The sequence below is a fragment of the Eubalaena glacialis genome, chromosome 5 (assembly GCF_028564815.1).
Source record: "Eubalaena glacialis isolate mEubGla1 chromosome 5, mEubGla1.1.hap2.+ XY, whole genome shotgun sequence".
NCBI lineage: Eukaryota > Metazoa > Chordata > Mammalia > Artiodactyla > Balaenidae > Eubalaena > Eubalaena glacialis.
Genome location: NC_083720.1, coordinates 52,538,332 through 52,563,203, shown reverse-complemented (window position 1 = coordinate 52,563,203; position 24,872 = coordinate 52,538,332). Strand labels below are relative to the sequence as shown.

The 24,872-nt window shown below is 38.4% G+C and overlaps 2 protein-coding genes across 4 annotated transcripts in view; both read right to left on the bottom strand.

Moving 5' to 3' along the window:
* Positions 1-7,427, bottom strand: part of ANAPC4 (anaphase promoting complex subunit 4) — a 41,427-nt gene extending 34,000 nt beyond the window's left edge. The window contains exons 1-7 of the mRNA XM_061191291.1: positions 7,314-7,427; positions 7,055-7,193; positions 4,218-4,323; positions 2,377-2,509; positions 753-827; positions 609-635; positions 472-516 (exon numbers count right to left, since the gene is read on the bottom strand). Of these exons, the coding sequence (XP_061047274.1) occupies positions 472-516; positions 609-635; positions 753-827; positions 2,377-2,509; positions 4,218-4,323; positions 7,055-7,183 (515 nt within the window). The 5' untranslated portion in view covers positions 7,184-7,193; positions 7,314-7,427. The remainder of the gene's footprint in view (positions 1-471; positions 517-608; positions 636-752; positions 828-2,376; positions 2,510-4,217; positions 4,324-7,054; positions 7,194-7,313) is intronic.
* Positions 7,428-15,490: 8,063 nt separating this feature from the next.
* Positions 15,491-24,872, bottom strand: part of ZCCHC4 (zinc finger CCHC-type containing 4) — a 46,903-nt gene continuing 37,521 nt past the window's right edge. For all 3 annotated transcript variants that reach the window (XM_061191288.1, XM_061191289.1, XM_061191290.1), the window contains 5 exons: positions 22,523-22,644; positions 22,203-22,278; positions 20,702-20,753; positions 20,045-20,189; positions 15,491-16,146 (listed from right to left, as the gene is read on the bottom strand). In XM_061191288.1, coding sequence (XP_061047271.1) covers positions 16,011-16,146; positions 20,045-20,189; positions 20,702-20,753; positions 22,203-22,278; positions 22,523-22,644 — 531 coding nt within the window. In that variant the 3' untranslated portion in view covers positions 15,491-16,010. The remainder of the gene's footprint in view (positions 16,147-20,044; positions 20,190-20,701; positions 20,754-22,202; positions 22,279-22,522; positions 22,645-24,872) is intronic.

Genomic DNA, 24,872 nt, shown 5'->3' with positions numbered 1-24,872 from the left:
CAACATAAATTTCATCCAGACTAAAAAACATCAGTTTACAGTAAAATAAGAATATATTATTTTAATGATGATTATATTTGTATACTCTCAATAACAAAATCATCTCTTTTCCAGTTAATATAAAGTGCCAACAGTTTTATCATGGCTCTGATGCTAAATGCATTAAGTGAGCTTAAAGAACTTGAACATTTAAATTTAAATTTTAGAAACTCTAGCACTTCCACCCTCCTTTACTTTTTAAAATAAAAGTACATCATAATATTAAACTTGACACAACCAAGTATCATAGAATACAAACGAGTAAATAATAGATATTGTCTGTTTATTGTTCAGAGCTATTTGTCAGCAATGAAATAACATGACAAATAAGGACTGTCCTTGAAACTTTAGTCTAAAAACTGCCTCAAATATCAAATATCAAATTTAAGAAAATAAGACTTGTTAAATACTTAAGATATCTGCAAGATTTACCTGACGTCTCCCAAAAGCTTAATAATTTCATCAGAATTTTCTTCACTAAAATATAAGAATAAATTGGGTTATCTTTAACTATATATTTCAAATAATAAAAGATTATCTTACTTGAAAAGAAAAAAGGCATATCTTACCTAAATATTTTTGAGGTGTTGCTATAACTAGAAAAAAAACAGAAATGTATTTTTTAAAACACATGAGAAAATTGTCATAGTGTTAAAAGGAAAGGAAAGAAATCTGCAAGATTAATTCCAATAAAATTAAACTCTGATACTTACTTTTTTGGCAGTGTAGGAAGTTTAGGTAAGAGAAGATTTGATTCATCCTCAGAATTATAAAAGGACGTTAGAACACTAAAAAGGTGAAAACAAAACAAAAACAAGCATTATAAAAACAAAGATTCTACTTTTCTTTCCATTAAAAAATACTAATTTTTTTAAATGCCCAATTTTATACAATTTTATACATAATTTTACACATTACCAAGTAAACAGATGCCACACACAGTTTACCACTGTAAAATAGTCACTATAACAATCACAAACAAGAAATAGAAAAGTTGGAATTTCTTCATTTACTTATAACTTTATTTCTGGGAAAAAAAAATCAGCCTACCCACTTTACATTTAGAGGAACAAATATTTATAAACAATTTTCTCAGCATATGAAATGTATTCAAATGTATTCAGTATCAGCACCAGATACAGACTGACTTAACTCTCCTCTAAGAACCAACACTGAACATACGAGTTCCAAGAGTAACTGTAAAGAACACTGCAATTATTATATAATGTAATGATGGCTTCTATGGCTTACATACATGTGAAGATGTAAAAACCCAGCAGGTACATAAGATGACACCACGTATTTTGAAACAGTCTTATTTATCCCCCCCCCCCCTTTTTTTCAATCCTACCTCCAAATATGGCTGGAAATAAATGAGTAAGAAGGTGAAAAAGCAGTGTCCTGAGAGACCCTGGAATCTCCACATAATATTTCTGAACTCTTAATGGAAAGTGTGTTAGGAATACACTTAGCAGGTTACTGGACTGGGATAGAAATTACATGGTATATTCTGTTCCTCTAATCTTCTAAGAATTCACATGACCATTTACAACCTTTGATTATTTGATGATGGATTAATCACTGTTTTATCTACAGTGAATTTCAAACCCCAGGCTAGACCTTGTTATCTAATGCTTTACGGTCGCTTCCTTAGGAAATTTGTCAATTAATAATCAGAATTTACAAATTCATTTGATATTAACTTAAAACTTAATTAGAATGGAAAGAAAATTATCGTATTTCCTCAAAAAAGAAACTTTTATTTTCAGTATTCACTAAGCCCATTGATCCTTTAAGCCATCTTTACTGCAAACCTGGCGTAGTACTTGACTTCACAGCCTAAGGCAAAATTATTTTCACAAAATAAGGAAACTATAGGGACCATGAACACAGAAAGAACCCATTCAGCATCAAAACAGAATGCTCAATTCAGCACTTTTTGTACTCTAAGAATATTTACTGAGACACAAAAACACAAAGCTCCAGGTGAAATATATGGTGAAAAGGAAAACAGAACCTCAATTTGCTAATCAATAATTTTAATTAATATTCCTTGAATGTATAAGTCATCAACATAAACTGTTAAAAATAACTGAAAAGAAAAATCTTGGCCATTGAGGCATTACTGCCCCAATAAGAAAAGAGATTTTTTTCAAGAGAAAAAAAACCCAACAGAGCATTAAAAAAATTGCATTTTGATAAGCTTAAAACAAAAAGTTAAATGCCATGTACACATACTCAACACCCAGATACTCCTAAGTTTCCACTTTTAAAAAATGAGAATTTCAAAAACATCCTACTGTGATTACACGGGTTTTTCTTTTTTTATTACTCAACCTGCTCTCGACGGTCACTTCCATCCAATGCATACAAGAAACTGGAGCCTCCACAGAAAAAGAGTGCAAGCTTTCAGGTTTTTCTACATCACACAAAACGATTTTCTTGGTGTCAGCAAGAGCAAAGGCCAAAACTAAAGAAGAAATAATCAGAATAAGTTAGTGTAATATTTGAGAAAAATGGGTATTTCATTGCTTCCCCAATTTTACTATTTTAAATACAAAATAATCATAGAAATGATTTAACGCCAAATCCTTGCTTTAAATAACTAAAAAACTAAAAGATATCTTTGCATATAGTTATGCTGTTACCTACGCTTATTTTCAAATGCTCAAACTTTCATGAGCAATCTACTACTTTCTCGTGTACAGTTCTTAACATCTTACATATCAGAGCCTGGATATGTACAGCCTTACATAGACTGGAACCTTGATGCCAAGCAGAAAATACAGAACAGGCATCAACAAATAAACAATAATATCGTTATCACCAAGACATATTGGTCCCCACCTAAAAGTTGAAAAGTGATTCCATCTGCTTGGTTCTTGGAAGGTTTTTTATTCCTTTTTTATTTCTAACCCTTAATGAACAGGGCCATCAAATACTGATGGGTCTTCTTCCTTTCACTGTGGCTGAATTATCTAGTATAGTTTCTCTACATAAGTCATTAACATCTTCCTAACATATCAAATTGAAGAATTTCTAAATAGAGGGCTGTGAGTTTCACTGTATACCAATACATGCAGCTTTGCTAGATGTGAGGCAATCCAAGTCTCCTCTTCTTCAAAACGATTTAAAGCAATCTTGAAATAATCATTACCCAAAAAAAACCCTATTTTACTGTCGAAAATCACAAGACATTTTTTAATGATAAAAATATCATCTACTTAAATACATTTTCACACACACTGACTTTCATGATTTTTGAGATCGTGGCATTTTTGGATGAACAGTCAAGATCTCAAATTATTACTTGCAAAAGTTCTCTAATTTTACACATACTTTGTTTTTATGTAAAAGATGAAACAAGAACAGAGCAAAATGACTACAGACAAAAATAGTTGTTAACTGTAAAGTGATAGGCTTTCAGGGCATTTTTACATACTTATATTTATCTAGAAAAAAAGTAAGCAATGAGGAGTACATATCATTTTACAAAAACAATTCTTTTTTTTTTTTAAGCACCAATGATACAGATGAACTTTAAGGTGTATGATTTGTAGCATTTTCCTGTGCTGACTGGACATGTACAACAGCTTAAACAATGACTGTTCTTGTAACACATGGAAGAGGAGTGTTCAGTCCTCAGAGCTACAATGCAGCAAGCTACAACATACAGGGCACCAAGAGGAGTCAGATCACACAGAAGTTGAAGGAAGCGGGTCAGAACTGACAGTCCTTCAGGTGAGGCAAGCAAATGTGCCGAGAGAATATTTATGAGCCACACATTTAATGCTAAAACACATTCTGGGGAGAAAAGGGCCATGATGGCACTGAACTGACTAGTGAGTGACAAACGAAGCTTAGGGCAAACAGTGCAGGACAACACAATAGCGAAAGAACAAAACCAAAGTACTCTGTATCTTCCCATCAAATTTCTTTTCAGCCTTATCTTTGCCAAGAAGTCAGATTTCATTTTAGAGGTATCTTTGCCAAGAAACAAGATGGTAGGATTAATCTGAGTTCTATGAAAACACTTTATAGCATTTGAAAAAACAAAGTTCCCAAATTTAGAATTCTAGTATATAATAAGAACAATAAATTCTTTCTGGAAATAAGTTCTCTTTACAGAATACTCCTTCTGAAAAACAAAAATGTATTTTTTACAATACTATCATTACGTTTGCCATCTGGTCTCCAAGCCAGACAGGTCACTTCCTTTCCTGTATTTTCATTTGGTGGAAAACTCCAAACTCGATGAAAACTTGCAAGTCGATGAAGTAAAACCTGAGACAAAACAGATATAATGGCAAATAATAAAAAATCCGTTTCCAAAAATAAAATATACCTAGATCCCCACTATAAAATTTTTAAAAAATCATATCAAGTATAATATTTAGCTATCAGAAGAAATTCGAAGACAAAAGTGTCTGAAAGAACTTAAGGTATTTTCAAAGAAATGGGTGAAACAAGGTCTAATTTAACCCTGTACCCTATACATTTCCTAACTTTCATGTCAATAAGAGACTTATCTTTTAGAAAGGAATAAGGCTGTCCAAGAAGATAACGAAAAAAGCAATAAAGGACACAAACAGAACTAGAAAGGCAGCTGTATAAGATCAAGTAACACTAAACTTGGACTCAGACAATTTCAGCTGTCACTTACTGGCCAAGGATCTCAGACAAGTCACTTAGTCATTCTAAATTTCCATTTCCACCGGGTATATTCCCACCTTGGAGGATCAAGATGATGCCCTGGAGCTCCTTGTGCTTTAAAAGTAAAACTGTCCCTACTCTATCCTCTATACAACTAGGAGAAATGAAGAAAAGGCCTCGAACTGCATGTGCTCCTGAAGATTCCCCCCCCACACACACTTTCTTAGTTCCCTGAACTCACAGCTTTACCACTCCCTGCCTTATCTCACAGCATCCTTCCTTCACTCTTGGTTACAGGGAAGCCAGGACTCCCAAGGAATCGCTCATCCCCGAGACCCAGTGCTCTTTTCTGAGCCCATCTCTGACTTTCCTTACTTCTGAAACCCTTCCTCTGTGCCCTCTGGAATTCATGGTCAGGTATCAAGATCCCCTGTATCTTCACTGTCTTCCCTGAAATGTACTTCTCACCTGAGGACACTGCTTCCCTACAGGATTCTCAGGTGGTGGCCGTTGTGCACACCATGTCCCCTGTACTACTACTGGGCTAGGAGATAAAGTAGATTTCCTCCTTGATGCCATTTCTGGCTGGTTTTTCTTCTCTTCTCTAAAATCCTCTAACTTTGAATCATACGCAATCAGACCATACCGCCTGCTATCCCTCTTAACTGCAGTCACCTATAGACTCCTAGGCCATCCCCCCGACCCCCTCCCCCCCAATTCCTGGGAGATTTGGACTCCTGTCTGGCTCACTCATGCTTTCCAACACTACTCATCATCATTCTTGGTGATTTCAAGAGATACAATGTCCTGACTTTTTGGTGCTCAACTACCTCTTCTTCAATGATCACATCCTCTACCTCACCTCAGTCACTCCCAGGGTTATGCCTGTGACCTTGTCATTACCAACAACTACAAATGCTGCCATAATCTTCAGTTGCAAACCTCCCACTTTCCATCACCACCTGTATCTCTCCTGCTCATCCCAGATACCCAACTTCAATTCTTCAACCTCACCAAGACATACAAGCCATTGACTCTACCACCGACCAACTTCTTGTCCCTCACCCGACAGGTGACCTCACTTCCCTACTTAATCAGGTTACAATCCAAAGTTCATCATTACAATCATTCCTCTTACATATAACTTCAACCCCCTTGCATCTCTCTTGCTTTGTCACAGTTAGTCACAACAACTCTGGTTAAACCCAACCATGCCTGCACCCATACAGCTGAACAGAAGAGACATACAACCATGCTCACTAGTTTCACTACAAAATCACTAACCTCATGTGGCTCTTAATACTGACGAACAATCCTACCAAGTTTCACCAGTCCACTTGTCAGCTTTTTCGTACCTCTCTTTTCTCCTCAAAATTCCAATATTTTCTTCTCCATCCTCACTCCTAAACAGCGCCCCTTCTTCTTCACTGAGAAAACGGAACAAATGCCCACAATTGATTGCATCTATCCATCTGATCACAGTGATGCTCCTATTCTCTCCCTTCTCCCCTACTGTTGTGGCTGTACTACCAGCACTCCAAAACACCCTGGCAGTGGAGGGAGGCTAGAAGATTTCATAGAGGGCCTTGAGAAAGCAGGTATCAATACCCTGGCAACGAGGTCATGACAGTCAACACAGTTTTGCAGGCTGCTAAGTTTCCCTGACTGCTAAGTTCTATTTACCACCTAGTTTCCAAGGTTGGCTGCACACCACACAACTCTCACCTGGCCAGATAACTATCAGGAAACCTGCCAAAAGGTCAAAGGAGTAAAGAAGCCAAGGTGAAGGTTTCCTTACAAAATGGCTCCCAAGTAACTAAAAACTCTCAGCAGAAATTTACAACCCAGTTACACCTGATGAAGCATAATACAATGTGAACTAGAAATGCTAACTGACAACACTCATGCACATTCCATCAGGAATCCAGTGATGTCTATCCAACCCATTCTGTAAAACTTGGACAACAGAATAAAGATTCTTAAACATCCTCCGTGGCAGCTATAGACACGCACATTCGCAACTCAAGTCTGACGATAACCCATCTTTCTTCTGCCTAAACTGCAAGTAAACTAACTGCAGAGTCTGTGGACCTACTACTATGTCTAGCTCATGAGTGACACATGAGCCTTTAAAAAGCCCACTTAACAAATAACTGAAAGTCTTGGGGATGCAGGACTGTATGCGTTAAGCTGCATGAAAACTTGTTCTGGCTATAAAATGCGGGAGGTGGGCGTATAAATGACCTTTCCCATATATGGCCCCTTAGATTCACTTAAAGTTTTCAGCAGGGCTGGAGGAAGGGGCGGGGTACACAGGTGGCCCGGGCTCGGTGTCCTCGGGGCTGCACGCTGGCTCACTCACCTCGCCCGCCGTATTGGCCAGAGCAATGAGATCCCGCTTGGGTGACCAGACCAGGAAGATGATCTCCTGCGGTAGCTGCTTCTCTCCCACCACCCGGAAGGACGGGAAACAGGTCGGGAAACGCAACATGGGGGCGGCCCTGCAACAACACCCCTAATCGGAGGCCGGCAGGGGCCCCCCGGGGCCGCCCTGCCCGGGCCCGACGCCGGCGCCGCCTCCGCCCCCGGCCCTTCGCACAGAGCCCGGATGGTGGCGGTACCTGCTAGATGCCCCACGGCAGCCAACGCAACCCGGACAGCCTCTACCTCCCGTTCTACCCCAGCGCGTTTGCCGATGCCGCCACGCGCGCGCGCGCTTGCGCGCGCGCTCCGGGCACTTCCGGTAGCCGGACTTCCTCGCGAGAGCACAGAGGCGCGGTCTCGAACCGCCGGAACCTCTTCGATAGTTGCTGAACCAGTGGGTCTCTGAACCAGTGGGTCTCAGCCCTGGGTGCTCAGTAGAGAGGTTTTTTTTGGGTTTTTTTTTTAAACCCCCTGCCCAGGCAGCACCCCAGACCGATTAAAAGAGAATTAATACGGAATGGGACCAATATTTATTAAAACGCTCTAGGTGCTGCCACTTTGCAGCCAAGGTAGGAGAGTCCTACTCTAAAACCTCTGACATAGGCAAATATCTTGATTCTTTATTCCATGCCTACAACTTAGTAGTAGTAGTAGCCCCCACCATAATAAATGAGGACTGTGGGCTCAGCCAGGATTTGTCCCGTAGCTATTGGAGCATCTACTATGTGAAGGAGCCTGAGCTACACAAATGCACGGGACAGAGGCTCTGCCCTGTAAGGTTCACAGGTCAGCCTGGCGGGTTATGTGAATCAGAGCCCATCTGATGCTTCTTGTTACACATTTAAATGTGTTAACTTGTTTAAAAGTTTCCACAAGTTATGAACCTGGTTAAGAGAATGTAACAGTATCATCCTGTGATTCTTGATGTTAAAGTCTGTGGTAGAAAGCCATCTACCTTTCACTTCTTTTACTTGTTCAAAGTAGAAAGGAGGCAGGATCTTCAACTTGCAACAAGCCCCGTCTTCCTGCCCTCTGTCTGGATCTAGCCCCTGGGACGAAGGTGACAGAGGTAGACTAATTCATTCAGCAACAAATATTCGAGGCACTCTTTTGTGCCAGGCGATTTGTGACTCCTGATGTTTACCCTGCTTCCTGAGATGGGCTTTTTCCCTTGCTTTTTCTGCAAACAATTTAGCATGTCCCCCAAATTCATCCACAGGCAATATCCTAAGGTGAGAATGGACTTGCCTTTGTTATTCATGAAATGCGTTTTTGGGTATTATTTAATGTTCTGGGGTGGTGTGTGATTGTTAGCACAACTGATGCCACCTTGGGCACGTACAGTTCCTCCCGTCCTTCCACTGCCCTACCCAGGACTGTACTGTGCGGTAAATCACTTCTCTGTCAAGGGCATTGTAGTTAATAGATAATTGTTTAGTAATCATTAGGACCAGGTGGTCTCTATGCTCTGTTAGTCCCCAAGCAATGACGAAGACCTTCCCTGACGTATTCCTGGCACCCACAAGACTAGTTACCCATTCATAAATCTTGACTTAACGAATGCACTTCCTGTTTCTCTAGGTGAACTATAATATTGTCCCAGTGGTCCTTCGGCGATGCCGAGTGCAGCTGTGAATGCTTCCAGACCGTTGTCTGCTTGATCCCATCCTGTAAGTTACCGGATAAGCGGATCCATGGATTATATAATAGCTGCCTGCCTCATAGTCTGATCTCAAGATATCTTCTCCATCCTCCAACAGGTGGCAATAGATAATCTACATGGTGGGGGTCCAATATCTTTATCCCCTTAACAATCTTATGAAAACTTAATGCCCATTTTCCTGAAACTTATCCTGAATATGAACCCTCATACAACACATGGAAAGGACTGTTAATAGAACTATACACTCAGTGCTACAAGACAGGAGAGAGTAACTACCTGCATATTATGAAACCTTCACAGAAGAGTATGAATTACCCAGAAGGCGTGTATAACAACACAGGAAACAGCATAGGTGTGAGTTCCAGATGTGGCCATAGCACCTCATGCGTGTCAGTGGGAGTGGGTGGCAGGGATTGTTACTGGAAATGATCCAAAGTAGCCATAGGACAAGAGCTATTAACACACGGTGTTTCCAGCCTTTTCTTTTTCTCACTGCCCCATAAAGGAGACTTTGGCTTTACCCACTCAGTTTCTTTGCCTTCCCCATTCTCTAAGGAAAACACTGCTTTGTCAAATTGGTTTACTTGTGCTTATGTGGCACAGGATCAAAAGGAAAAGGGGGAAAGGCCCAGGGATCAGGCATTGGTGCTTTTTAAGAAGGCAAGGACAGGAGATACAAATGTGCAGAGTGGAAAGTGGGAAAGGGGTGAGGGAAATGAAGAGAAAATAGACTTTAAGAATTCCCACGATGTATATGTCTATATCTAATCTATCCTCTTCCTAGTGCTTGAAAAGAAAATGCAGTGGCTGGCTCTTTTGAAATAACTTTTTGGTAGCTAGGCTGTTTCTTTGATCACTACACCCCTTGGGCTAGCTCACACCGATAGCACCTTTCCACATGTTATAACGGTGTGGGGTTGGATTCTGAAAGGCAGGAAGTTGAGAACAGAGGTTGTTGGCGGAGGGGCGTGTTGTTGACGGCATCACACTGGTTCATCGGTCATGCAAGACCTTAATTCTTGTGCCAAGGCTGATGATGGGTTAGAAAGGAAGACTAGTTGGGCAGAGGCGGGGGAGGAGAGAGGGGGGTTGCAGGAGGTGATTCCAGAGACATTTCTGAAGTAGGATAACAAGAACAGATTATTGATTAGATCGGGGGAATGAAAGCAAGGGAGTAGTCAAGACAGGTTGGGATATTTGGGTGCACAGACTCAGGGAGTAGAGAACTGGTTGTTGTTGGGTGGGGTGGGATATGAGGGAAGCATGAGGGGAAGGGAGGGAAAGTAGACCAGAGCAAAGGAGTTCAGTGAGGACTACGTCCGGGTGGAGGTGTGGTGTGAAAATCCGTCTGTGATGGACAAAAGGCAGCTGAAAAGGCAGGTATGAAGGGGAAAGGTCAGGGCCTGAGCAGAGATGTGGGACGCACAGTGTACAGGGATGGAAGATGGAGTTGTGTGGGATGTGACTGATCTAGGCCAGGTGGAAAGGCTGTTATTTTGAGAGGCCTATTTTGAAGTCATAAAATAAGTGAAACATACAAAATAAGCAAATTAACTGGATTTGCTGGAAAAAAATAAATGTTAGTGATAGAATCTCTCTGCCCTGCCATGGTTGCAGTGGCACAAGTAATAACTAGAATGTGTCGGCTCATGTAAATTACAAGTCCAGTCATGGGGCCAACTTCAGGGCAGACTAGATCCAGCAACTTGGCGTCACCAGGGACCCAGCTGAAGGTGTGCGCTACCGTAAGGCCGGCTCCCCATGTGGTTGCTGGAAGACTGCCGACAGCACCTGGAGCTACAGGCTTCCTCATTCAGAAGGAAGAATGAGCATCTCTTCACCAGTCACAAGACTAAAGTACTGAGCTGGCGTTGTAATTAGACCAGCCCCTATCCTGAGCCTTGCTGAAATCACTCGCAGGTAAAGGGGATGGAATTATGCCCAATAAAAATCCTCCCCAAAAGCTGGAGCGGATGTCAGTCAACCCTCCCCCAAATCCCACAGCAGGCACACAACGGAACGGGTGGGAATGATGGTGGCGAAGCGGCCCATCCATAGTGTTCAATATGACAATCAATCATTACTACTCAAAGGGTGGTTGTACGTTTGAAGTGCGTCTGGGAGACGTGGGTCTAGACTGTCAGTTCGTGGTGCATTGCTTGTCTCCCACGACCACTTCAGTTGCTGTTCGGAGACCAACTCATGTGACTCCCATCTGGGAAAAAAGTTCTAAGAGCTACAGAACCGGTATTTGTATGTATAGGAACTTACCTTAAGGAAATAAGATTTGAGTATAAGTACGTTCACCATAGAGTTGTTTACACTAGTGAAAAATGCAAACAACTTAGATGTCCAACCATAAGAGACTGATTAAATACAGTACATGCATGCTGAAGAATAATAACTGTTGTTATAGGTATAAATTGATGTTCACAACATGTTTATGAGAAGGAGAGGATTACAAACAGTATATTTTAATAATTCCATTTTTGTGGGGGAAATTTTAGAGTGTCTATATAGCTTTTACACAAACTATCTTTGGAAGAACACACACATAAGTGTGACAGTGGCTATGTCTGGGTGGTAGAATTAGAGTTACTTTTCATTTTATTTGACTCACCTGGCTCATGTATTAATTGTAAAGTTAGCAGGCAGCAACTTTTATTTCCTTTTGTCCTCTTTAAGCATGTGGAATGTTTAGGCTGTCTACCTCTAGTTTTCTCCCATTCCTCACCTCCACATTTTCAGATGAAGAAGCTGGCCCATCTAATCAGCCTTCGTTTCTTAGAGATCACCGGATGTCACACTGCTAGTCTGCAGGGGTACTAAGCAACACAGTAGTGTGAGAATCTTGTGACTGTCCAGCTAATGGGATAAAACTCACCCCTCAGATCTCTGAGATCTGCTTGCTTACTTTTGGTGCTTTTTTCCCCCAGTCTTGCTGAGTTAACATTTATACTAAGTCACTTGAAATCAAATAGTAGAGTTCTTATCTTCACTTTTTTGCAGTGACCTTCTAGCTGACCCTCAAGTAATTTAACCCATGTCCTAATGTTCCAATTAAAACCGCATCAAGTAGGTCAAATTGGACTTTCCTTTGCATTTTTTAAAGCTTTTCTTCCTCGGGCAGCTCTAAGTGTATTAGCGTCTTACTGTCAGGCGGCACAGTTGGGTTTGGGGGCATAAGTGGCCATCTCCATTCACCCGGTCCATATTTAGGAGCAGCTTCTACTTGGAGGGTGGAGAACGGTGTTAGCCTGGGCGCCTGCTTCCCAGGCTTGTGGGAGGAGGAATGAGGCCATGCATACTGCAACTGGTTGTCTCTGATATCACCGTGTGCAAGACACAGCTCTGGGAGCCAGTGAACATTCACGATGATGTCCACAGGCCCCTGCCATCACCGAGTTTCTAATCTACATGGGGGAAACAAGCACAAAGAGTTGTTCTAATGCAGGGCATGATTTAAGTACCTGAAAAGAAGTAGAAATGAAAAGACACACAAACACACACCTATTTTTATTTCACTGGTAAGAGACGTACTGTTCCACTGGACACACCAACAAGGACATCACGAAGGAGGTGGTATCAGACAAGGAAGGACCTTTTATAGGCTGTGATTTTATATTTAAAAATTAAATATCTTGTTTTATTGTGCTTCGCAGATATTGTGGTTTGTTTTACAAATTGAAGGTTTGTGGCATCTCTGTGTTATGAGATGATGTTTAGCATTTTTTAGTAATAAAGTATTTTTAAATTCAGGTATGTGGATTTTTTTTTTTTAGACAATGCTACTGCACACTTAACAGACTACAGTGTGGTATAAATGTAACTTTCAGATGCACTGGGAAACCAAAAAATTCATGCAACTCCCTTCACTGAGATACTCAATTTATTGCGGTGGTCTGGAACCAAACCCACAATATTTCTCTGATGTCTGCCTATAGTCAAGCTTCTCCCAGATGCCTAGTATTTTACAAACTGCTTTGAAAAGGGCAGAAATCAACTTAAGTGTTTTTCTTAAAATAACCTTGAAAGCTGAATTATTCTAAGTTTAAAGACTTCCAGATAAGGCTGCCAATCTTGCTCACATAGCACATCCCAACATTTAAACCCTCAGTGTTGGGATAGTCCTCCTGTTGGCTCTGAATTCCTCCCAATATTGTTTAGGTCTGTTTTCCTTTTTTCAGTCCTTCTAAGAAAGAGAAAAAAGCAAGTCCTCTCCATATCTTAGGCATGCTTACTGTTAGGGAATGAATTGTGTCTCCCCAAATCTGCATGTTGAAGTCCTAACTCCCAGTACCTCAGAGAGCAACTGTATTTAGAGACAGGGCCTTTAAAAGGAGATGACAAGTAAAATGAGGCCATTAGGGTGGGCCCTAATCCAATCTGACTAGTATCCTTATACAAAGAGGAAATTTGGACACAGAGAGACACCAGGAATGCACACACATAGAAGAAAGACCATGTGAGGACACAGTGAGAAGGTGCCATCTGCAAGCCAGGCAGAGAGATCTCACCAGGAACTGAATCAGCAGACACCTTGATCTTGGACTTCCAGGCTCCAGAACTGTGAGAAAGTTAATTATTGCTGTTTAAGCCACCCAGTCTGTGATTTTTTGTTATGGCAGCCCTAGCAAATGAATACACCTACCACCTGAAAACCTCTAGAAAATTCCATGTTTTCATCAACTTTTTACTGCGCACCTACAATACATAAGAAAGACATGAAAGTATAAGAAGTGGGTACTGACCTGAAGAAACTGAAACCTTTCGGGGAAACAGAATCTGTCAACATAATCACAGAATAATACATGAAAAGTGCCTCAAATGTGGCGCAGAATAGGAAGGGGTTTGGAGAGGAAGGTACTGGCTGCTATCAGGGACTCACATGAGGCTTCCCAGGAGAGAGTGGGACTTGGGCCAGGGCCTAAAGGCTCCATAAGACTTTAACAGACAGCTGTATGGAGGGAAATATTCCAAACAGAAAGAAGAGAATAGGATGAAAAGATTGGGGTGTACTGGAGAAATAAATTAGTCTAAATATCAGACTAAATGTAGGATAAAAAACTGAAATCTGATCATCCAGGGCCTTTACAAAGTAACTTTGTATTTCATTACATTTTATAATATAAACAAGAAGTAGAATGAAATTTAGCTGTAGTTATTTAAGAAAAATGTCCTTTTAAAAAGCTTAGAAAGTTTTATCTGTCAAATTTCAGGAATTTTCTTCTATTGCTATTTTGAGTAAGTATCTTAATGTTCAGATAGGCAGATTTCTAATTAGAACAAATGACCTCATCTCCCATCACACTTTACCTCCCAGAGACATTTTTACATTCTATTAGTTTATCCTCTGAGAAAAGAAAGAGATTAAGTCCTTAAAATTAGTATTAATTGAACAGAACCATCAAATTTCCTATTTTTAACTCTCTAAGGAGGTAACAAAGTTTTTAAGTACAAAATTCCTGATTATAAGTAATACCCTATTTGCTCAATACTAAGATGGACATTTTTTTCACATTTCAATATTTCTGAAAAAAGATACATCTAAAATTTAATATATACAATTAATGAGATAAAGGTGTTTTCTCCCTGAAAAGCTATGATTACATCGAAAATGCATTTTACAATCGACGGTATCTTAAAACTAAGAAAATATGGTGATGATAAAAACCATTGGCCATCAGGACCCAATTCTTCAGCAGTCATGGTCCCTCAGCTGTCTGAGTTTCTGGGGAGATTTCAATAGATTTTAACCACGGTATCGTGGACACCATGGAAGTCAGGCAATGTCCACATCGATGCCTGAATCAGAGAGGGGAACTCTCACAATGATTGTACCAGGTTCATATCTCATCCAATCACCTCAAAATCTGCCCCTCCTGTCACCACAGGAACCCAGGTTAAAAAGGGGGCAAGAGAAGAGTTTTCTGATGCTTGTTAAGTCCAGGAGCTTAGCTCATCTTTTGATATAGCCTGATCTACCAGGACCACACTGATCAGGGCCACATGTGCGTATTCCACATCAGGCAACAAACCATCCTAACTTAAATACCAGGTGGAATTTAAATACCAGATGGAGTACAGTTCTTCAACCTTTACTCTCAGGGCTAGCTAAGCCCAAGCAGAGATGCCTCCAAACCTGCTCTAAAGCAGTCATTTGGGAAAGAGAGAAAAGTCACTGTGCAAATGCAAGCCATTCTAAACTACTAAGTCTTAAGGAGATAATGAACTGTTTGTTCAAACTACTCCCTTCCCTGCTACAATACCTGACCACCCGGTGATTACCATTAGTGCTCCGCAGCCATCTTCATTTGTTAACGTTTCTCACGGGTAACAGGAGAACTGAGAGCCAGGGGCATGTGCCTCATTTAATTTCACCACAAACAAACCTGAGGTCTAACTATTATTGTCCCCATTATAATAATGAAGAAACAGTAGCTTCTAGAGAATGAATGACCTGGCTAAGGACATACAACCAGGAAGTGTTAGAATAGGAATGAGGATCACCAAAATATCCTGCCTTCTGCTACTACTTTTACAAAGAGAGAAACGTATTGCCTAGGTTAAGAGACACGAAGAGGACAGAGCAAGTCATAATTCTAAATACCTCAATCATTCAACAAACATTTAGGTGATTCTATACCATCAAAGGACAACTGCAAAAAGTATTTGAAAAATAAATATTTAATAATAATAATGTAACCATAATCATAATCTTTATATCTTTAGACTGCCTTTGTCAAAATTCTTTCCATCATCTTCAGATTCTGTCTAAAAAAAAATTATACATTGTATTTCTCTTTACAAGTGGGGTTTAAGCCACTGTACAATACTTTAATATTTAAAATATCGAACTTATACTCATGTTCAATGTAAACAAAACCTCAGGTTTTCATTCTCATTTTCTTCTTTCTTCCTGCAAAAGGACGCTTTATGCCCATTTTTCAGATAAAAGAGGCTAAAATAATACGACTGGAAGAGATTTAAAGACAGAAAAAAGGCACTGAGAGCTAGCAAACCAGCTAAGGATGGAACAACTCCCCAGGTCTCCAGAGGGGCTGCTGGGGGTGAGGAGGTCTATAAACCAGCAAATACCACCTGCCTACTTTCAAGCTTAGAGAGGTGCATACCTTTGAAAGCGACAGAATTTAAGTCCAGTGAGGCACTTTCAGAAAATGGCATCAAAGGTTGGACTATAAATCTTTCTTATTCGCCAGCCACTGGACATTTAAGAGCAAAGATATTGATGAGCTCTTTCTCTTCTTTTCTTCTTCCTTGTAACAGATGTATGATTCATGGACTGTCCTTTAGTGGTCTCCATTTTCATCTTATTGCTCTTTCTTTGCTTCTGCTTTCTGACAGCTCTGAAAAACAAGGTGCTAAATTATTTTGTAGAATGAGCACAGTGAATTATGTAATTATGTTGAAGTTTAATTAACTAGCTAACCAAATAAGAAAACAGAGGGAAAGAATTTACTGTATTATAAGCATAAATCCTCAGAATCCTAACCATACTAACAAGGAGATAGAGTCCTGACCAAGCAAAATGTTTGAGAAAAGAAATTTCTTTGAAAGATGGTGACTACAGATTTAGAACAATCTATTCAGGACAAACACACCACAGAAGTAAATAGTCAGGCCAATGAGTTGGGAGGTTTTTTGGTTGGTTTTTCTTTCTTTTTTTTTTTTTTGGTACATCTGTACTGCTCAACTCAGCACTTCAATCTCCAAATCCCTGAATTACATTTTTCAGAAAAAAGACCAATACACTGGCAGTTAGCAGTGGTAGAAAAATGAAATAGCACAATGGAAAAAACTGAAAAGGCTTAAAGAGGCCCATCTTATAGTCCTACAGCTAATTTTCCTTTCCTCAGTAGATCTAAAAGTCCTGACAAGTGCCATACAGGATGCCCACATTTTGTGGTCTCTTCTTGAAGACTAGCTTCAAAATGAACAAGTTGAAGCCACTATGGAGAACAGTATGGAGGTTCCTTAAAAAACTAAAAATAGAACTACCATACGACCCAGCAATCCCACTACTGGGCATATACCCTGAGAAAACTATAATTCAAAAAGATACATGTACCACAATGTTCACTGCAACACACTTCCAGGACATGGAAGCAACCTAAATGTCCATCGACAGATGAATGGATAAAGAAGATGTGACACATATATACAATGGAATATTACTCAGCCATAAAAAGGAACGAAATTGAGTTATTTGTAATGAGAGGGATGGACCTAGAGTTTGTCAGAGCGAAGTAAGTCAGAAAGAGGAAAACAAATAACTTATGCTAACACACATATATAGAATCTAAAAAAAACGGTACTGATGAAGCTAGTGGCAGGGCAGGAATAAAGATGCAGATGTAGAGAATGGACTTGAGGACACAGGGTGGGAAGGGGAAGCTGGGATGAAGTGAGAGAATAGCACTGACATACATTCACTACCAAATGTAAAATAGATAGCTAGTGGGAAGCTGCTGCATAGCACAGGGAGATCAGCTCCGTGCTTTGTGATGACCTAGAGGGATGGGATAGGGAGGGATGGGATAGGTAGGGTGGGAGGGAGGCTCAAGAGGGAGGGGATATGGGGATATATGTATATGTATAGCTGATTCACTTTGTTGTACAGCAGAAACTAACGTAACGTTGTAAAGCAATTATACTCTAATAAAGATATTTTTTAAAAAAATGAACAAGTTGAAACCCACTCTCTAAAAAACATTAAATCACACCAGAAAAAAAAAAACAAAAAACCCAGATCCTTTGTTTCAGGTGCTCTCTGAACTACATTACAGGCAATCTATAGCTGAGGAAGATTACTGGTCTATCCATTCACTTTCTCCAAGCTAGCAGAATCATGCCATTTATATCATGAACGAAGGGATGGGCTGGGGCTGCCAGTAGTGGCAAACCTGGGCATTTCCATGGCTGCCCAGCAATATCAATTGTTAGATTCACTTCTCCTAAACCACGAGTCCTAGGGAAACGCGTCTTCTTGATCGTCCCAGGACCAAAACCTGGGAAAGGAGCTTCATAAACAGTATATAATCTCCTAGTGGACCAAACTCAGCCTCTCTTTTTGTTCATTCAGTATATATGTTAAGTGTTGGGAATACAAAAATGAATGGACACAGTCTTTGACTTCAAGGAGCTGGGAGACTGAGACAAGGCAGATGTCACCCTTCCCTTTCCTTCCCCCCAATTTTTTTTAGGGGAAGAAACAGAGGCTATGAAATCATCCATGAGGAAGTGGCAGAACTAGTTTGATTCAGGAAACTGTGTTCTGAATTACCTTGATACTACATACTCTACTATAAATTATTCAGGTATGTAAAATGCTAAGCATATAGTAATTAATAAATAAATATTAGCTATTATTAGTAGCTCCACATGACTACTACTCAGAATTTTGCTTGGCAATTTTATATTTTTCCATGTTTAGGTTTTTCACCATGGACTGGGGTATCCTATAAGTTCAAAATAAAACAGTCATCTTTATACCGTTTTGTGCATGTTACATAAATCTCCTTTCCCTCCAGCCATTTTTTAAAAGTAGGATAATGTCCTGATAAGTGATGATTTAGCAAATTTAATGAAGTATAATCTCTTGATGGCAAAGTCAATGAAGCTATGCATGTCTGTATACAAAATTTAAACAAATTTTATTTGGTTTGTCCACTCAGAAGAAGAACTAAACATGAACCAGATTTCACTAGACGATACAGTAAACAAAAACAGAAAATATTCATTTGTAATATGAATAAATAAAACTTCCCAGAGATAAAGTCTCTCAACAGTGATAAACTGAGTATAATAAACTGATTGTTTTATTTTGCCTTAAAAATAAATTGACCTAGTATTTGTCCTCTAAATTATAGGTATTTATGTAACTGATAAAATGAGCTCTAACCACAAGAGGGAGCCAGCACCATTCCAGATCACAACCAAAGGAAAATGAATACCAAGGAAAACCAAATTAACATGACAACTATAAAACATATAAGATGAAAAGATCTTTTATGCCATATATGCTAAAAAAGCTATTAAGATTATTTTTTACTATTATAAAGAAAAAATTTTGCACTGTCAATTTCATTGTAAAATTTTTTTGAAAGCAATATCTGAAGATCACTGTTCACAGTTTAGGAGTCCTCTCTAAGAGAAGAAAGTGATACTATTTAAGAACTATCAGGTATACCACATCCTAAGGAATTTGGTCTTGAATTAAAATTGATAAAATCTAGTACTAAGAGATACTACATGATTTCCCTCAATGAAAACAACATATTACTATCAAATAGACTAGTCAGGGCTATTTAAGAACCAATAAAGAGCCTACATTGTATTATCAAAATGCAAATTCATTTTCCACGTGTCATAAGATCACAGAATCAAAGGCTAAGCATGTTGTTTGCAAGCAGAATTACATTGTAATAGTGCAACAACCCCAGATCAATCCTTTATTAGGTTGTATTATATTCTTAAAGCTTTATAAAAAAATATAATACTCTTCAATACACCTCTTTAATTAATTTTTAAAATTCCACTTCTACCCTAGATTACTTAGTGGAAATAATTATTTAAAGTAAATTTGATAAAAAGTAATGGAAAAGGTAGTTTAAATACTAGGCAGAATTCAAATGGCTGGGCTTTAATGGAAAAAAATAATTTCTACTGACCAAAAAAAAACAAATGGAAAAGAATTCTAATACAATCACAAGTAGCTACTAAACCATCAGATACTTCTAATAATAATAGATGTTTTTTTTCATCACAAGTCATATGATAGCTCAAAATTTTTATCCTGATCTCAACGGTCATGTAATATTAAACTTGGCTATCTGGTTTTCACATCAGTAAAACAAGAGGACTCAATAGCTATAATCCCTTCAGTTTAAAAGGAGAAATGTGTAACATTCAAGTTAGCCCAGTTGAAATACCAATAGTTTTTCTAAATATACTATTGTCATTGGTATAACTTTGCTCTGAATTACACAGCTATATTACACAAATATATAGGAAGTTAGTCACTTTCTACCTTATATTTTGGTTATTTTCATGCCTTACCTGTAAAATTTTAAGCTCTTTGACTCACCTTCATATCCTCCCTCTCCCCATCTATGCAAACAATACCTAACAGTGAAAGCAACAATTAATTTAGCATTTCTGGATCCTCTGATTATTGTGTACTTCTGTGGATTGCTCCGTACAAATAAACAAGGAAAATTTTTTCTAGTAAATAATTCAACTAACTTGTTAACTTTCTTAGATGTAGAGATGTTAGGACAAGTACTCCGTTTATGATCTAATTCACCACAAATAAAGCAGCCATCTTTAGGGCCCATGCAAGAATGATCTGGAAGAGCACAGTGATTGCAAATGTTACAGTGGATCCAGGCTGTAAAATAAAAATTAGGTATTAGAAGAGGTTCATTTAATATAATTTTTCATTTGATTAACCTTTATGATAAGGAAGCGTGAATAGTGTTTACTTCAAATATTGTGATTGCTTTGCATAGCTAATTATAATTTGGCTAAAGAGGCCAAGGTTAAGAGGTTGGAATCCCATGTAAACCAGCTAACTTCTTTCTGATACATGGCAACAAATTCAGCCCTTCTGCCATGAGTCATGAGCTTAGAGCCACTGACAAAATGGGGGCCGGCTGAGTGATACAAAACCCTGTTGAAACAAGCCAAAGCAAATGCAACACTGAAACAGGGTAAAGTCATGTCTCTCTTTGAAGGAGAGAAAGTACATTTTGGCAAGTGTAAAAATTAAAAAGCAAGTAAATTAATGCAAGTCTCTATATTATTTTTTTCTTTTGTAAATAGTTAAATAAAAATCCTATTTAGATGAAGAAAAAGTCAAATATTTTCAGAAGATCTCAAACACTAAGTCTAAATACTTACAAGGCTTTACACACTTTTTGCAGAGAAAGCAATGATTCCATTTCCTGCCATCCTACAAAAACAATTTTTAAATTGTTTAACTTGTCACTAAAAATCAAATTTCCACAATTAAAAATTAAAATGTCTTATTAAAATCTATGTAAATTATTCATTCCTTATTTCTCACTTTCCTGGGCTTTACCGTTAAATACTTTGATTTTAATTTATGCATTTCTCTACTCAACTCAAACGCCTCCTTGATGGGCCCCAATTTCCTTAACTCTAAAACTGGAGGATTTATCTAAATGATCTTGAAAGTCCACTCCAGATCGAGCAACCCAATCTGCGTAAAGAAGGACTCAATGAAAATTTCAAGAGAATTAATGATTCATAGTTTTTAATGTGTCTAGCTGGTATAATCCTTAATAACATTCATATTTGAGAACTTAATGTAATTTAGAAGGCTAGAGGTTACTATTTGGGTAATTTAAAAACTGTGAAATAAAACATACCTAAAAAAGTACATGAGATGCATATGTCCAGTTTAATGAGTATTATAAAGTGAACACTGATGAACCCAACAAGTCAAGAGACAATACCATCAGTACTCTAGACACTTCCCCACATGCCCCTTCCCAACCCAGCATTCCTCCTTCCCCACTGAGAAACACCTATCTTGGTTTTTGTGATGGTCACTTCCTTGTTTTTATTTTTTCCACTTATGTGTGCATCTCTAAATAATAAAATTTTGTTTTCCTCATTTTGTACTTTGTATGATCTGAGCATAATTTTTTTTAATGAAGAATACAGATAATATCTAAACTAATTGGAAATATATAATCAGATGTGTTACCATAGTTAAAAACCAGTATAACCAGTAATATAATTATAAAGTTATAAAAAATGTACTTTCCAATAGTTATAAAAATATAGCCTTTCCTCTGGAGAATAATATGTGCGTATCAGCCAACTAAACTTCACATGTTCTTTCTGACTGTATTTAGTTAAAATAACCGAGTAACCTAAAGGTGATCCCACCTTCCTAAAAAAATAACTAGGAGGTATGTCCCCTGTAGTCCTTCCTCATCTGTAAAAAGCCCTGTCTACTAGTGCTGTGAGGAGTAAATACACAGCACATGTTATTAATTATTGCTTCATCAGAACAGTGATGGTATCTAATAGTTCAATTCCTTATTTGAAACACCTTAGTTTTGCCCTCAACAAAATTTAGCCCTTATTTAGTGCCTTATTTGAAACACTAATAATTTTAGCAGTCATACAGTACCATATAAAAATAACTCAAATAGTTGTTAATGATGATGAAGGCAACTAAGTATTTTTAAAGCCTGCTGTACTTTATAATTAGAGAAAAAATATTATATTAAAGTATAATTAATAAATGATAATACATTAATACAAATTATAATATTAACAAAATAACATTAAACAAATGTAATGAAACTAGTGACCTAAAATAAAACTAATATGTTTGAGTAAAAACACATTCTAAAGAAAACTGTACCTTGGATGTGCAAGAATTACAGTGTTCACAGTGCTGGTTCTCTAGAGAAACATATCGTTGACACAGAGGGCAAAATCTAAGGAGAAAAGAAAGACTGGAAGAAATCAGCTGCATATACTTATTGAGATTCACAAGGTAGATAAAAGTTCACAAGGCATTTGTTACAAAAGTTCGGTGTAATTCAAATTAAATTCAATATAACATTATAGGCCAAATTTAAAAGTAATAAAAGAACTACATGAGTCAATATGAAAGGCATTTGGTGTTAGATATACGGAACTTTATTTTCAGTGACTTGTGTATTTCAAGGTCTCTCTTACCTGTACCCTTCTTCAATAGGAAGGATTATTTTGTTGGGTGGGATATTGGTGAAAATACGCACAGGAGACTGTTTCCGTCCTGTCTTTCCATGTTTATAAAGTGCATGATTATCATAATCTACCTAGAAAGATTAAAAAGGAAAAATTTCTCAGATGAGTCAACATTCGTTAAGATTCTTTTACCAATACATGAACAAACTGATGCCAAGATACAAATTAAATCAGAGTATTTAATAAGTTCTCAAAAGCAAGAGTTTACTTATTCATCAACAGCCTCAGAGGGGCCTCTATGAGAGTAAAATTTCATTATAAAAAAGGTAAAATTTGTTATGACACATTCATGTTACCTAGGATTCAAAAAACAACTCTAATCTTCTTTCCAATGCAACAGAATTTGCAGGAAAGGCTTTTATATAATTAAGACTTTAGCTTTGGGCATTAAAACATTCCACCTTTGATGATCTGTGCCAGCTTGTAGAGGGCTTTTCATTTTTTGCCTGTGAAATTCACTGCATGTCCGTTTTCAGTTCCCCAAGGCTCAGTGCAGCCTCAGTGTGGCCCTCCACCATCACTCTCTGACAGAGCCAGGTGTGGGGACCAGGCAGTGGCTCTGCCACTCACTTTTATGTGACCTCAGGCAAGTTTGCATCATTTTCATCTGGAAAAGGAGGTTACTGATACTCACCTTGGAGTTATTATGAAAGTTAAATGAGACAATGTATGTAAAACACTAAATTCAGGACCCGGCATATGGTAGAGACAGATAGAAGGATGGAGTGCAGAGGGACATCTATAACTATAGTTTTCCCCACGATGACTATTTCGAATGTTTACCTCTCTCCTCAAGATCCCTAACTCAACCTTCCATTTCTGCAGATTATCTGGAAAGTAAACTGAGGCCAACAAGCATGATTTCTATTAGCTTCTTGCTCCTGTCTCCTCCTCCACCCTATCATCCATGTACATTCTCAATTTGGTTTTAAACCTGCCATGAATCCACCTGGCCACTAAGTCCATCCATCTTCAGGTCAGTAATTCTCAAGGCGTGGTGTCTGGATCAGCAGCATCAGCATCGCCTGGGCTTTCGTTAGAAATGCAAATTCTTGCCCACCTAGGACCTAATAACACAGAAACTCTGGAGGTGGGACCCTGCAATCTGTTATTTTTAACAAGTCCTCCTGGCACACTAAAGTTTGAGAACCACTGCTTTACATGACCCACAAGAATACCATCAGATTTTTATAAGCTTAATACAGGTAGATCGCAACTTTCAAGTAAGTTGTAATAAATTCTTTAGATTCTAAATAAGGTTACACTTAAGAATTTACAACAGAACTGACTTGCAAAGTAGCTATTTAATGAGAGAATTACAAAAATGTAAGGAATCGATGACAATGGAAAGAGAGGCCTTTAATGGGAGGGAGATTCCTAAGCTCTCTCCATGGCTATGCCAATGCCTGCTAGATTTACAGGTGAACAAATTTAGGAAGACTGATTAACAAGCTTCAGCAGTGGGAAAAAAATAAGTACAGGATGAGGAGACTCAGCTAAATGAGAGACAGTGGGAGAAAAAAAAAAAAAAAAGCCCTAGGGCATTCGGCATGTGAGCACGCACAGTCCAACGTGGGGAGTCCACAGTCTATCACAAAGGCGTAAGAGCTGGTGCAGGCTCACAGCCAGCTTACACAGAACTGTAATGTCGTAACAAGGAAAGGAGACGAAGTTAGATCACATTTGAAGCCCTCCATTCAGCTGCTACATTTTAAGAGAGACATTAATAAAGCCAGTTCATTTCTATTGAAAGTAATGGGAATAAATAGGGCTTATAGTTTAACAGATTGGGGGTGTTTATTCAGAAAAGAGATGACTGGGAGGATCTGATAGCTATGTTATAACTGAAGGCGTGTCATGTGGAATAGAAATTAGACTTATCCTTTATTGCTTCGGAAAACAGAAGTAGGACCAATGGTTAGAAGTTAATAGGGAGCATATTTTATCTCCATATGAGAAAATTTTCTAACGATTAGAGCTATTAAATAAATTGAGTTGCCTTGTAAGGCTGTAGGACTTTGCTCAGGGAAAGCATTCAAGTGAGACTAGATGACTGCTTGTCATGAATTTAGTGGAAAGGATTATTACATTGGGAAGTCAGCCTATGTTAAAGCTATGCATCTTTACAACTTTAAAATTCTATGAATATACGTTACCTATTAGAGGCTAAGATACAAAAGTAGATTTTACTTCAAAATCACCGTAAAATAGTACCTTAAGTAGTTTTCTTTTAAAATGATTTAAATTCATAATTTTTCCCGAATGCACCTTCTCTATGTATTCAGTAAATATATGGTAC